General features: G+C 37.6%; 2 protein-coding genes across 6 annotated transcripts in view; both read right to left on the reverse strand.

The window, feature by feature from the left end:
- Positions 1-481: 481 nt before the first annotated feature.
- sf3b5 (splicing factor 3b, subunit 5) lies at positions 482-2,977 on the reverse strand. The gene is made up of 2 exons (XM_008429199.2): positions 2,870-2,977; positions 482-1,093 (listed from the first exon to the last, which is right to left on the reverse strand). The coding sequence occupies exon 2, from the start codon at positions 1,065-1,067 to the stop codon at positions 807-809; it is 261 nt and encodes an 86-aa protein (XP_008427421.1). The 5' UTR covers positions 1,068-1,093; positions 2,870-2,977; the 3' UTR covers positions 482-806.
- Positions 2,978-9,513: 6,536 nt separating this feature from the next.
- phactr2 (phosphatase and actin regulator 2) overlaps positions 9,514-19,045 on the reverse strand; it is a 41,166-nt gene continuing 31,634 nt past the window's right edge. For all 5 annotated transcript variants that reach the window (XM_008429203.2, XM_017309118.1, XM_017309117.1 and 2 more), the window contains 7 exons: positions 18,437-18,615; positions 17,871-18,027; positions 17,481-17,536; positions 15,136-15,197; positions 14,726-14,863; positions 13,151-13,227; positions 9,514-11,340 (listed from right to left, as the gene is read on the reverse strand). In XM_008429203.2, coding sequence (XP_008427425.1) covers positions 11,325-11,340; positions 13,151-13,227; positions 14,726-14,863; positions 15,136-15,197; positions 17,481-17,536; positions 17,871-18,027; positions 18,437-18,615 — 685 coding nt within the window. In that variant the 3' untranslated portion in view covers positions 9,514-11,324. The remainder of the gene's footprint in view (positions 11,341-13,150; positions 13,228-14,725; positions 14,864-15,135; positions 15,198-17,480; positions 17,537-17,870; positions 18,028-18,436; positions 18,616-19,045) is intronic.

The following is a 19,045-nucleotide window of genomic DNA, read 5'->3' on the forward strand; positions in this document are numbered from 1 at the left end:
ATTTAATCAGTAATTGACAAGTCAAAGATTCAGAAATCTGTTTGTTCCTCCCGTCTGTTCATTAAATTCATGAAAACCGAAAATGTTTGTTTTAAAAACTTAACAGGAAGTTCTTAAGTGTTTCTGAGACACGCTTTGGTTTATAAATAGGAATCAGATTTTATGCTATGTGTTTGTTGTATATAAATAGTTGTTAAAGTTTACAAAAAGAATGAATAATAATCTTTACAAAGGAAATCTGATAGAAGTGTCCAACTCTAAAATCCCAAAGAGAACTGGTATCAGTTTAAGCCAGAGAAAACCTGATCATTGAAAACAGAGCTACGAATATCCATCTTATACAAAACATAAAGCCAAAATGTACAGTGTGTGCCTTCCCTTTGTCATTTCAGAATAAAACTGTGTCTCCATATTGCAAAGTAATGTCTGGGAATGAACAGGTTGAATGAAATTACCCATCAAATACAAAATCGAACTACAAGTAAAAACCAAAATTTCAGTTTAATCAAACTAGAAGAAGCTTGTGTCAAAGTACATCTCAATCACTTAGTACAAAAAGACACAGTTGGGCGACGAGACGCATTAACTTGTTTTTCCGTCAACTTTACAATCTTCCAGTAGTTCTACATCTTCATATTTCACTGTGTAGGGAGGAAAGTATATCTTTCACTCGTCTCCAGGAAAACACAATATTCATATTCTGCTGTTAAAGTCAAACTTTACAATACAAACTTTTAGCAGGAAACTGTCCATCAACTCAATCCAGCCGTGACAAAACAAACACCCACAGCTCACGACAATTTACTCTAAGCATCATCGGGTTTGTCTGCCGGCGGCCCACACGGCTGCAGCATCTTCTCCATCAAGTTGAAGCGGACCCGCGCTTTGCTCTCGTTCTCGGCGACAGAGAAGTAGTTGAGCAGGTCGAAGTGCCCCATGTAGGAGCAGTAAGAGTCACGGTGCTGGTTGACCAGCCACTCCCACTTGCTGGTGTCAGCATGTCCTGTACCGATGTACTTGGACTGGAGATGCTCCAGCTGACTGTGGATGTTGTAGCGGTCCGTCATTCTGGCTCAGGTCAGGCCAAAAGAGTCTAAACGGGGAAAGTAAAAAAAAATAAAATAAAAATAGAGGTTACAGAGCTGCTGAGTAAGAAGAAAATGAAGTAATCGAAAATAAATGTTAAGAACACTATTATCAATGTTACCAGTTGTTTTTAATCATAAGTTGATTTTTCTTAACCGTTTCAAAAGTTATTTCATCTGTTAATTTACGACAACCCATTAAGCTTTGAAATGTAGGTGATATGAGAGCAAATTTTCTCCTGTAGTTTCAGTGATGTGTAGATTAATGAGTGTACATTGTATATGTACATTAATGGTTATTTTTAATCAATAACCATTTTGAATAAAAATGTGTTTGTAAACTCAGAATGTGCCACTGCTTCTTCTGGCTCCCTTTTCACCTTTTGCTTTGTCATTTCTATTTCTTTTTTTTTTTTTTTTTCTGTATTCATTTGGTTGGGATTTGAACTTTTCAGAGAAAATATAAGCTGTCTAGAAGATTTTATTGGTATGGAAACCTCAAGGTTAGAATTGCAGGTGATGAAAGTGAAAAAAAAGGAGAAGAAGCTTTAAGTGGTTTCTGTTAAACGTTATTTAATTTGGCATCACAAAGCTGCATTGCACTCATCAGACATTACAGCCATACTTAACATTTAAACGGAGAAAAAAGCATTTAGATTACATTTTTCCTTCAAGGTAATTTGACTTGAATTTAAAAGTAACTGAGCTCCTACACCTGATGAATAGAAAGTGCTATAATTTAACAACAATTTATAGACTACTTCAAAATAGCAGGTCCAAGTTAGTGGAAAACCCAAACAAACATCCAAGGCCACTGAAATTAAACATCTGCAACTTTTACCTTGCAGTGTTAGCAGCTCTTCTACTATTTAAATTAGTATTCGAGACTAAGCAGCGTGTTGTTTAGCAAAGTATCTGCAGGTTCTACAGAATTACTACTGAACGTATTACTGATTACAGAAAAACAGTGTAAATCTAATGGATCTGTGGGATTTTAGGACAGGCATGCAGTTGCAAAGAAATACCTATAATATAATAATGTTGAATGCAAAATGGCTTGTGACTTGTAAACTTACAAACCACGCAATGACCAGGATCTATGCATGATGCTGGAGACGTAAGTTTTATTTATTTTTTTTCCACAAGTCTGGTTACATTTATGCAATGCAAAATATTTGGTCCACTTGAATTTCCAGGTGAATCTCAATTTACGTTTTTTTTTAAGTACATCTCTTAAAATACATGGAACAATGCCTGTCCCTTCACCATCTGTGTGCCATTTCTTCCCTTCAAACGTAATTTCTTTAATGTTTTTGTTTTCAAACTTCATCAAAATGTCATTTACATTTTGACATATATACATAATGGAGTAAAGTGTTTCTTAAAGAGATTTTAATCATTAAAGATGGTGTTTAAGGTGGTGAAGTAATCTAAAAAAAAACATTATTTGTTCTGTATAACAAAGACGTCTCGGTTACTTCTTCCTTGTACCATAGCATATTTACAGAGATGTTATTTGTTACTCCCAAACACCACGCTAGTGATGAAGTGTCTTAAATTAGTTTTTAACTAGTTTCTACGTGTATAAATGCATTCTTTTATCTCGCTTCTATAAACGTACCGTTTACAAGCTAAAGATAATTGCTGTCGCGCGTTTAGCCTTGCATGCTAACGTGAGCAAAAGCTACTCGTTGTTAGCCGACAGAATCTTCAATTTACGCTACACTCGCTTACAAATACCAGGTTTAGGGTCGAATAAGTCTCTAAATGCGAAACATACTTACACAAAATATCCCAGAAAGGAGGTGAAACTTGCCGACTAAATCCTCAATCAAACACGCCTGAACAACCTTATCCGGTTGGTCTCCTGCAATTGGGAACGGTTGAAACAAAGCCTTCAGTCTTCGGTTCCGTTTCAAATATTTTGCGCCTGTTCATTTTCAGATTCAAATAAGTGCGTGTTTGCATGACAAGTTGAACAAACTATGATTAAAATCCGTTTTATTATTAAAATAAGGAACTATTCACATAAGACTAAAGCATGATAGGGCAATAGAAATCATACAAATTGTTCTGTTTAGCTTCCTGGACATATGGGGATGTTTTTTTTTTAATGTTATTTTTACTTCAGGTAGTTTCAAATAATACAGTACTTTGTAAACAGAAAGTCACATCTGCTGGTCTATTCTTGACTGGTAGTAAAAAAAAGCACATTTATTAATTTCATCCTTAAATACAAAACAAAAATTGTAGCAATTTTTTTTTTTTGTTATTTTCTATTAATACATGGTTGTTAATAGGAAATAACCATAAAGTTAACAGTGCACTTAGGAGCACCCTTAAGCTACAGTTTCATTGAGATTATTTAAACAAATGTTTTAGTATTAAAAATGTCATATGTGACAATAATATTTGAATACTTGTTTCTTTCACTGACTAATCCATTTGCTTCAGATTGTGAAAGTGCTGAGCTGAGCCTGACAGCTACCAGGGGAGATACTACCCTTACTTTTTGGCCACTAGGAACTGGTTCAGTCAATTAAAAAAAACTATGGCCTCACCCTGGTCCCCCTGGTAAGTTTGACTTAGAACCAGCATGTCCTGGCACGCACTGCAAATTGATGGTAACTCGTGTCCCTTTTGTTTGCCTCTCTAAAAACATGTCACCCATGTGGAGTGTATGACTCATAGTTTTGTCATCTATCCACTGCCAAGATTTTTCCCCATCTTGGCACTGGACCTCTGCAGCTCCTCCAGGGTTATCGTGGCCTCCAGGAGATGATCCAAGCTTCAGTGATGCTTTAAACATCTCCACATCTTAACTCTAACCTGTCTGATCTGGTCCTTCACGATGCCGTTTGTTAATTGTTGCACATAACAGCTGCAGAATAAAATAAACACGGAAGGGCTCTGCTTATTAGGTGGCTTTTGTAGGAAATTTGTCGCACTGAATTCTGCTTAGATGTAAATGAGTAAAGAGGTCAAGTTGGATACACATGCATGCCCCACTTTTAGAATTGTTTCCTTGTAAATGTGTTATAAAACTGCATTTATTGTGCTGGTCTGAGGGTTATGGTCTAATAACAAAGCAAACAGTTCAAGGAACACTTACATTTTTCTCTTAAAGCCTATCCCCAATGCACCAGTACTCCTCACCTCCCCAAACATTAGCGTGTTAGAGATCTCACTGACCCGGTTTTTTGAATGAACAAAAGTCCAGAAAACATGATTAGTTAACAAAGATGATTTTAAACCAAATAAGAAGAAAAGAAAAAAAACAGCACACCCAGCATACTAACAACACTAAGGAATTATTTTGTACATCTTAAACTCCACAGGTTTGCAAGTGGTACTAATTAAAGCTGCTGTGGTGAGAACTGCTGCGCATCCAGAGCAGATGCCCTGAGGGTGCAGACTGGCTCAGTTTATTCTGCTGTTTTGTTTTGTGTAATATTTTATATTATATTCATATTAAAATAACGGAGGGGGAAAAAAAAGACTTTGCTAACAGTAAACCAAAGCTGGACAGTGTTTGCAGAGGCGTGGTGCTGGGCTGCATTTATTCCCAAATGGAAGATGAACTTCTTTAATACGAAGCCTATAAGAGTAATGTAAGCAATTTGATGCAACATGCAAACTCAACGACACATTACAGCACACACAGAGACACAAAACAAAAAGTGGAATAACCTTGTGAATCTAAAACTATCTTTTTTTTTTTTACACTTGTTTCAACTAAAGCACTTGCATCTGAAGGTCACATTGTTGAATGTATTCTTTCTTTTTTAAAAAAAAGCTTCCTCATCCAGTTTCTGTCCCTCTGGAACAACTATTAGTGTTTTTATTAAACTTTCAAATGTCTTTGAACATTTAAAAGTTACAGAATACAGCATGAAGGATGAAGAACAAAAACAGAAAATATTGCATTTCACTGTCTATTTCATTTGTTGATAATCATCTCTTATAAACTGTAAAAGCTATTTTATAAACAATGTTAAAATCATTATTGCAGTTGGCTGCATGTCTCTAAAATTGTCTTTGTGGTTTTGCCTCATTTATGCGACTGTTCGATAATATCTGTTCAGACCGATTCAACAGAAAATTGTCCTTGATGAACTACTTCTTTCAGGTTTTTTGCTTCGGCATCGACAAGCAAAAGCTCAAACCTCTGAAAAACAAAATCATGAACCTAAGCAATCAAACTCTCCAGTATTGAAATCCCTATTGTCTCTTTGTGCAACCTCTTTTGTCTGAGAGGCACTAATTTTACTCTTGTCAAATTTGTAAACAACTTTTTTTCTTCTTCTTCTCCGCTTTCTGTCAAGCTTTAATTTCATTGTCGATACGGGCGCAGCCTGACTCTGCAATCGCAAAGTCGTGTCTAAGAGCCCATTGTTGCACTGACGTCATGGGGGCCCAGCCACCCAGAGAAGACTCCTCGCAGCTCTCTGAAACCTTCTTGCATTGTGCACACCATTTCAGATGCATTAAGCGCCATTTTTGGCCAGTTCGTCTGTGTCACTTCTCCTTTTCATGGAAAGTAAAAGCATGCCTGGTGAGCGTCTCGACACATTTCCCCGTGAAATATTTAATGTTGCATGGCAGCTCATTTCTTTACCTCCGTTTCAGGGGACTCATTATGTTCCTTCTCCCACATGCCCTTTCAGATGTTTGTTATAATCGAGGCTGCCGGGGCCAGCCTCTCGGGTTTTGCTTTTACAAATGACACATGGCGCAGTTTCTTTGCCCATCTGCATTCTTTGGATGCTTTTCTTTTCCCTCTGACCAGCTCAGCCAAATGGTGCAAAGATCCAGGACTCGCATTATTCAACACAACACCTCACAGATTCAACAGTCTGGCTTCAATATGGGAACAAAACATGGAAATCACTCTTTTTTTTTTTCCTAACATGAGTCAGAATTAAATCTCCCCTTGAATAATAGATGCAGTTTTACTAGATTCAAAAGGTAAAGGTTTTCAAGTCACACTTCTTACCAAACAAATGCGAGTAACAAACCAAAAGGCTGTCGTCCTCCGCTTTCAACATGTACCCTCGGCATTATTACAATATTTTTTTGATGGATTGGAAGCAGAATAAGAAGTGTGACTGTATTTATAAGCTGTACGACAATCACATTTCTCGAGACCCCGGGGAGTTTAAGAGCGATGTCTTCAGTCAACTTGTCTCCAGTTGAGCGGTGGGCTTATACTAGAGTGTGTCGGGGAAAAGCTGCCTTCCCATGTAGAGTGGGAAATTTAATTAGAGCTTAGGCTATGTGCGCGTCTGTAGGAGGATTTTTACAACAAAGCAAAGGGCAATTTTTATATTTTCTCTGCTCAACCAAATCATTGCAAAGATGTTTAATCCGTAGGGACATTTCCTATTTTTTTCCAATTTAGTCCTGACAGAAGATCTTTGAGGAACTCTCTGTCTGTCTTTAATAACCAGCATCTCTCCCCCCCCCACAGTCTCTCCTCGCTGTCCGTTCTGTTTTAAACCATAAAAATTTATACTTGTGTGAAGCATAGAAACCTCACATCAGGACAACTTTGTGTTTTGAAATAACTACTAATGCCTCTAAGTAGATTGGAACATAGTCCAAAAGATAATTTATTTCGGAAATTAGTTTTCTAATCATAAAATTCTGTCGTGAAATAAAAAAAAAAGTTCCACTTCATAATATCTAGGGATTTTCAAACAGAGAAATGCTTTGGCGTTCACAATCATTTTAGGTAAGTCTAAGAAGTTGGTTGCAAAAGAAGCTGAGCGTTGTATTCAAGCAAATCAACTAAAAGTTGAGTGGAAGGAAAACATGCCAAAGAAGGTCCATTCAGAGGGTTATGGCTACAAGAGCCATGCCAACTGCTGGCGTTGGTTTTAATCGAGCCCAAATTCAGCGCAGCTGTCTACCCTGGAAATAATGAAAAAAAAAGTTATCTGCTGACAAGATTTATGGAGATGCATTCTTCACTTTTCAGCAGGACTTGGCAGCTGCCAAAAGTACTATCAGCTTGGTTCAATCACCCTGGCATTTCTGCCAACAAACCGGCCTGACCTAAAACTCGACAGAGAATCTGTGAATAACAATACAACTGAGCCAAAGGCTGTTAAAACGACACCGGCTTCCTTAAAACTTCAGCAGAGTTTGCGGTTTATTCTCGATTTCGGAGAAGGCTGGATGTTTCCAGAAGTAGTTTTCCAATTTCAGACAAAACTCCCTCAAAACGAGATTGTGGTTTGAGGGGAAATCTGTGAGGGATGGTGCGCCACACGTAGAAACGAGACGAAGAAAACGTGCACTTCCAGCAAGTACGACAGGAAGCACAAGCCCTCCAGGATTTTGAGATCCTACGGTGAATCTAGTAAAAATGACAGAGCTGTGACAGAAGAGTGGGAGGAAGTTTTCTTGGCTTCACATGAGCTTGGAGGGGAAGTATCTCAATTTGACCTGTATTCAAAAGCCCAATATATGATCTCCGTTATGATGCATGTCACATTTTAATGTAAATTCATTTCATCAAAACGCAGTAGGAAGGAGCAACAACATCAAGGAAGACAAAAAAAACTTCTTTTTTTTCATGGCTCTTTATATACAAAAAAAAAACACACTATACACATTAAGGATGTAACAGTAGTTGTATCTGGATATATGGTGTGAGATTATTACAGTCCATATTTTAATGATGAATTCTGTCAAGTTATAAGAAATATCCAAGTCTGGTTCTTTTCAAAGCTCACAACCAATTTGTCAGCGTCGCGACAGCATTTAACGATGGACGAGGTTAAAATATCTGGGAAATCACAATGATTAACATATTAATGAGGATATGCACTTCCGTCTGGAATGTTCTCCCACTAAGTGGCAAAGGAAACAACAACAAGCAGCATTACGACAGCACTTAATTTACGCTGTAAACGTTTCATAAACTTGTGGAAGTTATTGAGTATTTTAATAACAAGCCGCTGCTATTGTGTGTAAAAGTGTTTTCATTTCTGAGTTAATCTCGACATCTTAAGATATAGAAACATCTTCTGAGTACAAGTCGAGTTGTTCTCTTAATATATATCTTTATAGGATGAAATAAAAGTTTTCTTTTAAAGCCTCTCAATATATTTAGTACAATAAGATTAATATATTCACTTAAACTCTACATGATCTTTGTTTTATTCCAGCATCTTTTTTATATATATATATATAAAAAATAAAAAAAACTATTCTATATGAAATATAAACTAAACACAATGAATAACGTGGGTGATTTAAACTCAAAATTTAAATAACATTTTTCCTTGGAATATTTCCCACTTTGGGCTAAGAATGGTCCAATTTTAGTGGTTGTGTATATAATATTAAACTACTCAAGTGCGCCTTTAATTCATCACCATTCAAATATTTACTTTAAATGTCTTTATGCCTAAACATTTTAAAATTAATTATTTAAAACTTGACACAGTTCCACAGACGTTTGACATGCTTCCGAAACAATATATGGAAAGTTTGAAGAAATAAACCAAACATTGACTTCATCGTGGCTTGGAGCGATTGACCATATGTGGGATGTGAAGGTCAGAGTTTGTGCGTCGTCGCCTACAAACAATTTTCCTATTTAAGCAGGGGTTTGTTTTTCTTTCCATATTTTAAAACAATGGGAATACAATAAGACAGGTAAAAGACTGACAATAATAAAGTGTCATATTTGCAATAAAATTGATTTCATTGAAAGCACATGCTTGATACGTCTCCTGTACAAAACTGTTAACACGTAACAACAGAGGAATGAATGAATGAATGAATGAATGAATGAATGAATGAATGAATGAATACTGCTCCATTTCTGTATACGGCTTCGTGTTACAACCTCGGCAAAGTCAGAGGCCAAATGTCGGTTTTTGCTCCACTGCTGTCTGAAACCAGAATGAGTGTTGTGAAGTCCAGGCGTTAAAAAAAAAGAATAAAAAAAAAAAAAAAGAATATATCTCTGGCTGTCAATAGTAACAATTATCAGAAATCTCAGTAGACCAATGGCATCGAGGGGGAAAGAATGTTACAAAAGATCAGGCCAGATCTTTTTGGCCTTCACAGAGAAATATCCCCGTCACATCCTGCGTTAACACGCATCTCGACAATTTAGGATTCGTCTTATTGAATCTTGTGAAGTCTGAAGTGGCACGCGAAGCCAGCGAAACAAGGACAGGTAAAAGTATTCAAACCATGTGACCGACAAAATAAATCTATCAACTTTTATATAAAAGGAACGAAGAATAAAACTCAATTCGGACTTCCGTATAGTCTCTTTTCTTTTAGGGCATATATTTGATCAGTTTACTCGAAATAAAGTGGTGCGACAAAATGCACAAATATAAGAGAGAGAGAGATAGTTATCAAGACGCATGTCAAGGTGATGTGTAAAAGAGGAATGCAGCTCTGGTAAACATGTTTCTTTCATTAATGATTCTTTACATCATCATGGCGTTTTTAAAGGGCTATTTCAGTCCGTTTTTAAATCAATTTATGTCAGTTCTTGTTCCAAATTTAGGATACTTGGTAAAACAAACTTGACCTGATTGTTTAAAGCTCAGTTAACAACCCCCCATCTGTTTTCTAACCTTTTTTTGGCATTTATACCCCATTGAATCATGCTCAGTTTAGGCGCTCTGCAGGTTCAGTTTAATATCTTGATTTAAAGTAGTCAAAAGGTAAAAAAAACTTTTATGTTTTTATGTTTGGATCCTCAGCCAGAAACCGAAGAATTAAAATACTGATAACTAAAATGTTGACGCGAAGTAGCTATTGGGGAAATCAAAAGTAAAGCATGTCAAATAAAGTATGAGACAATGGAAAAATGGCACTTCGTTCCAATAATTCAATTCATAGGAATTGATAGGAAAGAGTAAAAGTATCTAGACCAGCAAAATGATAAGACAATACTCTGACTTTGCCCAGACTTTGAAAAACTAGAAGCTCTGGTAAACATAATTTTCAGATGGCTGCATCATTGGCAACATTTCAAGCCTGCATTATATTTATATTTATATAGCCATCCAAACAACAACCTAACCTTTTTTAATTAAAAAGGCAACCTGGAATTAAATTCCTGCTTTTTATTACCCCAACTCGTCTAGACGAAGGAGGCGCCAGGCAAGAACTCTTAAATGGAAAAAAAAAAAAAAAACTGCAATTGAAGGAAATGGTACAATCTGAAAACGGCAAGCCAAGCATGATGTGATCATTGGTTTGCAGCTAACGGCTCGGCGCAGGATATACGACGTCACCTGATCAGAATCTGTGCAGCGGAAGCACACGCGACTTTCAGTCGGCTGATGATAATTTACACTTCACTATTCAAGCCTAAAGGCGTCCACATCTTTGAAAGCTTCAGCAGCTGAGGGGATCATCGTCACCCACAGACGTCAGGATCCCAGTCTGGAACTTCTAGGATACAATGCCCCCTAGTGGCGATGTTTGGAACAGATCTAAAAATGGGGATTTCACAGTGAGGCACATCAGAGCGGAACAAACTGCCTCCTCCTCCTGTGCAATCTGTCCCACAGGCACTGACATCATCCTGAACCCCACACCTCCTCACCCCCCCAATCACCCCCCACTTTCTGTTCCAGGAGGATGTCCATATTTGGGCATTTGTAAGATTGTGGCATAACTTGGCAAGAACACCACTTTACAGCACATCTGAGCCACAGTCACAATTACAAAGGCAATGCTGCTTGTCTTTCCACCCAGCAACCTCTCATTACAAGGCCTGAAGTGAAAAAAAAAAACACAGACACACACAAACAAAACAAAAACAATAAAATACCCAATAGTTCTGATATTCTACAATAAATAAGAGGTCCTATTCAGCGAGCTATACACAGCACTGTAATCACAATAGATATGTGCAAATGTTTCAAAGGTGCCTTAACGTGGCCAAGGCCTTAAGACACACATGTAGCTGTCATTAAAGACATAAATATGTATCACCAGGAGCAACAGACCCCCGTCAAAGATGACATTGTATATGTTTTAGCAGGAGAAGCCGGGTTTAAGTAAATCTGAGTGAAGGTAGCACAGTTTTTATAAACATCCTCGTATCCTCTGACAGAGAACAACGCCATGGCTCATCTAAATACACACGGTTGGTTTTCCCTGCGCCGACAGGCCAAAGTGTCCGTTTCAAAGATGTCGACGGGCTTCAAAGAGAAATGAGGCGAGGATGCAGGGAGAGGAGAGAAAAAGCCCTTATGGCCGATGGAACCTGAAAGCAGAAACACAGAAGAGTCATGTCTATTAAAACCGAAAACAAGCAGACCGCAAAACACCAGCAGAGACTGTCTGAACTCAACAAAACAACATGTCGGGTTCCTACGAATGTTTCTAATCAAAATCTCCACTTTTCCTCGACATTTCTGTCAGTTTTGAGTAAGATTACAGCTATTATTAAATACAAAACATTTGCCTTTTTTTTTCTTTACAAAATCCATGAAGCAACATGATTCAGCAGTGTGGTAAAGGGATATTTCACCGCTTATGGATATTTGGACAACTTAAACCAGTTAAAATCTGTAACATTTGAAGAAATGTCTGGACCAATTCATTCTACATTTTTACTCATATTGTGATTAGTTTAATATCACAAAATAAAAATAAAATAAAAAAATCTAGTCATCTAAGCTTTACAAAGTTGGTTTCAGTTTAAGACCCAGATGTAGAAAAAAGGATCTAGAAGTGAAAAAGCATCGAAACATACTGCAAACAAATGTATTTATTTTTTATCTGGTAGTAATTTAAAATCAAATTAATCAATAAATTTGACAAAAACTCAAGTTGTGAAGAGTTAAAACAATGACAGTGATTTGCTACATAAAACTTATTTGTCACTTATTTGTAGAAAATAAAAAGGTTAGCCAAGTTATTTTTCTCTTCTTTTAGATGGTAAGAAATGAATTCAGGCTTTTTTTTAAATACATTTTTTCCACAATTATCTAGACAAAACAAAAGTTCTCTATTTTGCAGGGATTTTTTTTATAAAAAGAAAACCTGATGCATCAACCAAGGAAAACATTTAGCTGTTGCCATGGACAGGTGTGTTTCAACAGCAGGAAACAGGTACTTTGTTTATCCTCTCCATTTCCACTGCACTGACCACAGTAAAAACAAGTCAACATGGTGCTGCAGGAAAAAGCCCTGGAAGTACTTTCTTTTTAAAATTTTCTTAACTTTCCATGGTGCAAAGAATTTCAGAGTGTAACTTGAAATTGTCTGGGAGACAAAGAGAGAATTTTTAAAGAAACCGAAAGTACAACAAGCAGGTAATAGCTCCAGTGGGATGAAGTAGAAAACTTTGTTAGTCTGAACCTGTTCACATTTTCTGCTGCCTAGTCAGACTACAGCAAAACACTGGTTTAAATTTGCAAAATAAAGATGACTCGTATGTTCGGATGTTTGTTTTAGTTGATATTTTGAGTGCAAAACATGCAATCTTGTGTTTAAAATGATTTAAACCTCATAATTTCTGCTTATTGCCAAAATATTTATTTCTACTAAGCCATAAAGTAGCATTAATAAGCATCTTTGCCATATAAACATAATGAGAGAAAAAAACAGTTTTACGATCCTAAAATGGGCCACTTTGCTGCTTTTTCCTGCCCATAAATGTTAACATACAATTTCTATAACATAGGCAAATTTAGGAAAGGTTCCCACATGGGCTCTGAAAGCCCACAGGGCCACAATTAGAGTCAGATTTATTTTACATCAATAATGAGACGAGGAAACAAAAGTATTTTTTGTGACGCGTTTGTTCGGACTCACAAATCCAATACTGTTCAGGTGTAACAACATCTGAGAGACAAATCTGAACGTAGGTAATCAGCGCTGGCAGGTAATGAACTGCAACTGACCCACCATAACTTTAACAAGGAGAGTGGGAAAGGCTTTAGGAGGACACAATAACACGTATTGATCAGCGAGCGCTAATAAACAGCGCGGCTTCAGGACTCACTGAGCTAAATGACGGATGAAGCCTCAGAGTCAGGCTAAGTGGAGTGAAATGACTGCAGGGGTACCTTGTAAACTGTTTGCTGTCTTCATGAACCTCCATCTCTCGACTCTTAAACTCGTTCAGCTCCTTGCGGATAGCGGCCTGGGGGGACAGAGGACGCACAGACACAAACAGGCGATGATGAGAAAATCTTTAAACCCCAAAACGATACCCGAGTCGCTGACCTAACTCAGATTACAGCCCTTGGAATAACCCAAGCTGTTCAGCAACAACAGTTCCCTGTGCGTCAAGTGTTAGGTAAAGGACAAGTATGTGGTTTAACACCTCATGCCTATTGTCAGGTATGGAGGAGGAGCTGTGATGCTGTGGGCCTGGTTCTGTTCCAAAGCCAACGGAAGCCTTGTTGGAGCACATGGCATAACTCACGCCTTGAAATATACAATGAAATTAAAGTTTTTCAGTGCAAGATTATTCCTCTGCAAAAAAGAAACATTTATTTAACATCTTGTAACACTGTGATATTGGGGATATTTCCACAAAGAGTCCCAGTATCTGTGAAGGATGACGTATATCCACTGAACTGTTTGCTGCAGTTATGGAAAATATAAATAAGTCAACATGGTCATGATGGAAAACAAGACAAGGGAAATAAAAGTTTTGGAAAATCTAATATAAGCAAGCTCAGTTAAAATGACTAATTTCGAGCTGCTTCACATTAATTAGCTGTCCTAAGGGAAACATTAGGGTTTATTTGGATCCATTTATCTTTTATAATGGGAAGAACGTGCATGTACTAGTACATCACTGCTCCACTCATTCTGTTACTGGAAATGTTCATTTTGAAACCTTTTCAGAATGCAGATTTTTTTTTATTTTAAAAAAAAAGGTTAATTTTACTTAAGTGGCAAAAGTCTGCTGATAAAACATAAAACTAAAATTATATATATATATATAAAAACAAATAAAATTAGGTAATAAAATAATTTTTATTACATTTCAATACAACTAAAACTGGTTTATGCAGACGTATATATGGTAAGTAATACAATAAGGGAGCAGCATAATAAGGACATTATGTCCTTATAATAATGTCCTTATTTTGAGGGAATATAGTGAAGTACAGAGTAGAATATACCAGACTTTACCCCTCAAATCTATTTAGTCCAGTTGGATTAGGTCGACAGCTCCTGCACCTTAAACAAACAATCCATTTGACATTTTCCAATCCTGGAATTGCTTCGGCATTTGATTCTAATCTCTTATAATTAGGCGCACGCTCCGATTAGTGTTCAATGTGACCCAATTTATGAACTTTGTGTGATGTGCAGTTCCAAACATTAGCAGCAGGGGGCAAACTTGGCACATAGACTGAACTACAATCAAAACATCCAACACCCAAAACATGCGAAGAGACGGTTTCTACTGGTCCTGTTTAGACAAAACAGCTGTGCTGAATAAAAATAGAAAATGTATTGCTAAATTATCTCTTACTGTGCTCAGTATAAGTATTAAACTTTGTGCTTCGGTTGATTATTTGGTCCTTTAATCTGCCAACCAGCCCATTCTTAACGTCCAATACATAAAAAGGTGCCCTCAAATACGACTGAAGTAACAAAGGAAAGTAAACGGACAGCAGTACCTTGTCGGCGGGAGTAAGCCGTGTCCAGGGTTTGTCTGCCCGACGGTCGTAATCCTTGGCGTCCGTCACCTCCACATACTCATTAAACCGCAGAATCCTCCGAGCAATTAGCTCTGCCACTGTAGGCCTCACACTCAGCTACACACACAAACAAGAACAGAGACGTTAGTATGAAAAATAAATTTTGATAGATAAAAAAAAAAGTATCTTACAGAAGAGAAAAAAATCGACAGATTTCTCAGCTCGTCTTCCACCTACTGAACCTGAGATGAGCTCATCTGTCCACAAAAGCCAATTCTCTGCCTCCTTTCATGCCTCAGAGGGTAAAGTAAAGTCCATAAGTGTGCCCTGTGTGTGTGTGTGTGTGTGTGTGTGTTTGTGTGTGTTTGTTTACTCAATGTTAACAGTACCTTTCTGGTGAGTCTCCTTTTAATCTCTTGCTTGGCTTCTTTCTCCTCAGCTTCATTTTTCTCTGTGTGCAGAGAGTAAGCAGAGTCATTTCACTCCCATCGTGTCTCAACAAGCTTCTGCTTTTATTTGACATGGGATTTCCTAAGTCAAAATATGCACCGTTAACCGTTCAAATTTTATAAGTCGCTAAGATTTGACACAATACGATCATGTTGTTCTGTTTCTCAGACAGTGAAAGCGAAGCTGGATTGGTTTGCCATATGAATTCTCATCATCCATCGACATAGGGACACAGCCGAAGGGCTGCAACTACTGATGTTGGGGGAAAATAACTACCGGCCAGACATTTTATTGCTGCAGCTTTCGGTAACTTTTAGAAAAAAATATGTTAACATACTTGTTAAAACTTTCACTTTGTTGTGACAATATAACAAGAGATGGATAATCTGTTAAAAATATTAAATTATTTGTAATAATTTAATATTGTTAAAAATAATATTAAATTATTATTTAATATAATAATTTATATTAAATAAATTATGATTTATTTTGGTAAATTATTTATTTACATGTCTACAGATGTCCTACTGCCATCTGTAGACATACACAGCTTGCTCAGAAACACCCAAATAAAGCTGTCAATCATGCTCAAGTACTCGGTGCTCAATGTGTCAACTTACAGTTACAGGAAAATAGTTTGTTTGCCGTCGTCTGTGGCAATGCTAACAAGCCTGAGAATTTACAACAACCTATGGTGAGCTAGCAGTAGCAGGGTGCGAGTGTTGCATACTCAAGCTTGATTGACAGCGCTAAGACCCTCCTCCTGGATTGGTTGTTTCTGACCAAGTGGTGTAGTTAGTTCTGGGAGTACTGGGAGAAGGTAGAGGAGTCTGAGTCATTTTGTCACGACAAAGTAACAGCTTTAACAGATATGTAAGAAAAATAAATAAAACAGAGTTAATAAAAGTTACCCAGTGCAGCTTTAAGCAGATTGGCTTCAGTTTAGAAATCTCTCCGATTTGAGAAACCTAAAGCAAAATGCCATCCATGTATCAATGTCTCTTCAGACAGACTTATTAAAAAAAGTTGACATGCGCAGTGATCTTAGTCTTCTCCAAGTTAGAGGATTTAATTCCTGCTCAGTGTCCTGAGTCCCAAACAAGTCTGTTTGGACACAGGGTGTCCAAACTTTGTGGGCCAAAATTTCTGAGCCAAAAGAACTTGTGGGCCAAGAAAGCAAAAAGAACTAAAATCAAGCAAATATAGTCGTCCATTTATTTTGTTTTGTTTGGAAGGAAAGGAATGCTATTCATTGTAGATCCAAAACATTTTGTGTTTGATGTCTTAAACAAAGACATCTGGTCTTCAAATACTTTTGGGTTCGATTAAAGACATTTATCATCAGTTATAAGGACAGGATTTGAGTGAAGCAAAGTCGGCTTTTCAGTAAAAGCCTCTGGTTGGACGTGGTTCAAATTATTATAAAAGTTTGGTCATAAAAAGATGAATACATTGTGTATTCATCTTGAATACATACATGACAGTATGTATTAATCATACAATTGACTTCATACTGTTTGTGAGATGTAACTGTCTTACATCTCCAATTGTAAGACAGTTATGTTGTTAATAATGTTACCTTGATTTCAAATAAAACGTCTCTGCCTACATCAACCACTTGTGATGGACGGGACAAATTCTGTCCAAAGGCCACAAATGGGACCTGGGCCACAATTTGGACACCCCTGATGCGATGTCTGTCTGTCTAATTTAGGAGGCATATGAGGTTATGTGAAGAGCTGAAGGAGGCTGGACAACATGAACCCTGAACAACTAGAACACCTCAGCTCCATGAACCAGCACATTCATTTATCACTGTGAGAAAATGATGACCACAAACCATGTTTTCCTTTGGAGCAGCAAGCAAAGGACGTGCATTAGCATTTTCAAGAAGTGTTCTTTGTTTCTTCTTCAAAGATTCAATTTGTTTATTTTCACACAACAAGATTATATAATGAAATTACAGGACTTGATCTGTCAGCCAACTCCCATTTTGAGCTCATCAGCTGTGAAAGTTGAGTTCCTCTGCGCTTGGGATGAATTTATTTGCTCTGCACCAGCAAAACACGCTAAAGTAGCGCCGAAAATCATCTTATGGGTTCGCATTTATGCGCTGAGCTCAAACGTCAAAGGAACGGACAAAATTGTTTTCTACAAAAAAAGCCTTTCTGTGGATTTGGTGTTATGCTTGCCTGAAACGTGTTTGTTTGTAGCACAGCAATATCCCTAAACCCTGCCCTAATCTTCACATGATGAAGATTAGGAAAAGATTTCATAGACTTACGTTTGAGGATGTTTCTCTGCTCCAGCTCCTCTGTGGTGGGTCTTTGGCTCAGGCGTCTAAAACAAGAAGATTATGCCCACATGAAATTTTTACAAAAGAGCTAATAGAATATAACTGAAACATTCCCCTGACCTCAGAAAGGAAAATTAATATCATTCTAACACATTTAAAATCTATTTAACACCTTTTGTTGCCGATTATAATAGATCCAGTGCCAACTGCCATCATCCTCAGTGCTTCGCCGCGTATCACTGGTACTATTACACCACCCACGTCAACGCCGTTAAATCATCACCAATCTGTTATTGTCCCACAGCCGAGTCAAATCTATGACAGGTAGCACCTACCCACACTTTCACAGCATCCTTTAGTGAGTCTCAGTGTGTGTACCTGACTAATTTGGAGCCTATCTGCTGGCGGAGCTCGTGCCTCTCCGTCTCCGAGCTTCTTGGCAGAATGTTTTTCTCCTCCAACTCCTCTTTGCTGGGTCGGTTGCCCAGCTTAATGTTCAGTGTGTCTCGTCTGCGGATCTTGCTGGCCAAGGAGTCTGACGAGAGGGAACAGAGATCGATAAATTGAGTTCTTAAGGCAATAAAAAACTTGAGGTAAAACTTAATATTGACTGACGATTAATATATGAAATATTAAAGTAATGCATTGCTGATAAAGTACACGAGGTTTTTTTTTTTAAATTTGTGCGAACTTGTCATTTTAGTTTAACTGACTAAAATGACAAAAAAAAAAAGAACTTGCTGGCTAATGAGAAAAGTTTCAATGTCAGTTCTGGTACATTAAAAATAAAATGTGCCAGAACACTGGTGAGTCAGATTATGATTCACTTAAATGAGCTTAAAAAAAGAAAAGAAAAGAAAGAACAGTCCAAATAAACCTCCCAACACACCTCGCTTGTTTTCATGTCACACACTTATTACTACATCAATAAATTGACTTCATACTGTTTGTGTATTCATCTTCGTCGTCCTCTTCATCATCATCGGCCCGATACGGGATGGGTCCATCCGAATCAGAATCACTGGTCTGGCTGTCTCTTGGCCTATCGGGGATAACCGTCGCCTCAGCCTGGTCCATCTTCACGCTCAGAGCTGGCTGCTTTTCCGAATCGCCCGCTGCTGACCTGCACAGGTCGATAACAGGTCAATAACACATCAATAACAGGCCAATGACAGGCCATTGACAGGCCATTAACAGGCCAATAACAGGCCAATAACACATCAATAACACATCAATAATAGGCCATTGACAGGCCATTGACAGGCCAATAACACATCAATAACAGGCCATTGACAGGCCATTAACAGGCCAATAACACATCAATAGTTGTGTTGTGCCAATAACACAACTATTGATGAGCTAGGAACCCACAACCTGGGTTCCTAGCTCAAACATGGGCAAATGATTAAGTTATTTAACAAATTGACTGTTTGACAGTTCATTGCAGAAGAATTCATACACTTTGAACTTTTTATTTTGTTACATTATAATAAAAAAAAGACAAGCCATTGGATTTTATTAGCACTTAAAGCGACGGACCGACACTGAAATCC

The sequence above is a fragment of the Poecilia reticulata genome, linkage group LG15, assembly GCF_000633615.1.
Source record: "Poecilia reticulata strain Guanapo linkage group LG15, Guppy_female_1.0+MT, whole genome shotgun sequence".
NCBI lineage: Eukaryota > Metazoa > Chordata > Actinopteri > Cyprinodontiformes > Poeciliidae > Poecilia > Poecilia reticulata.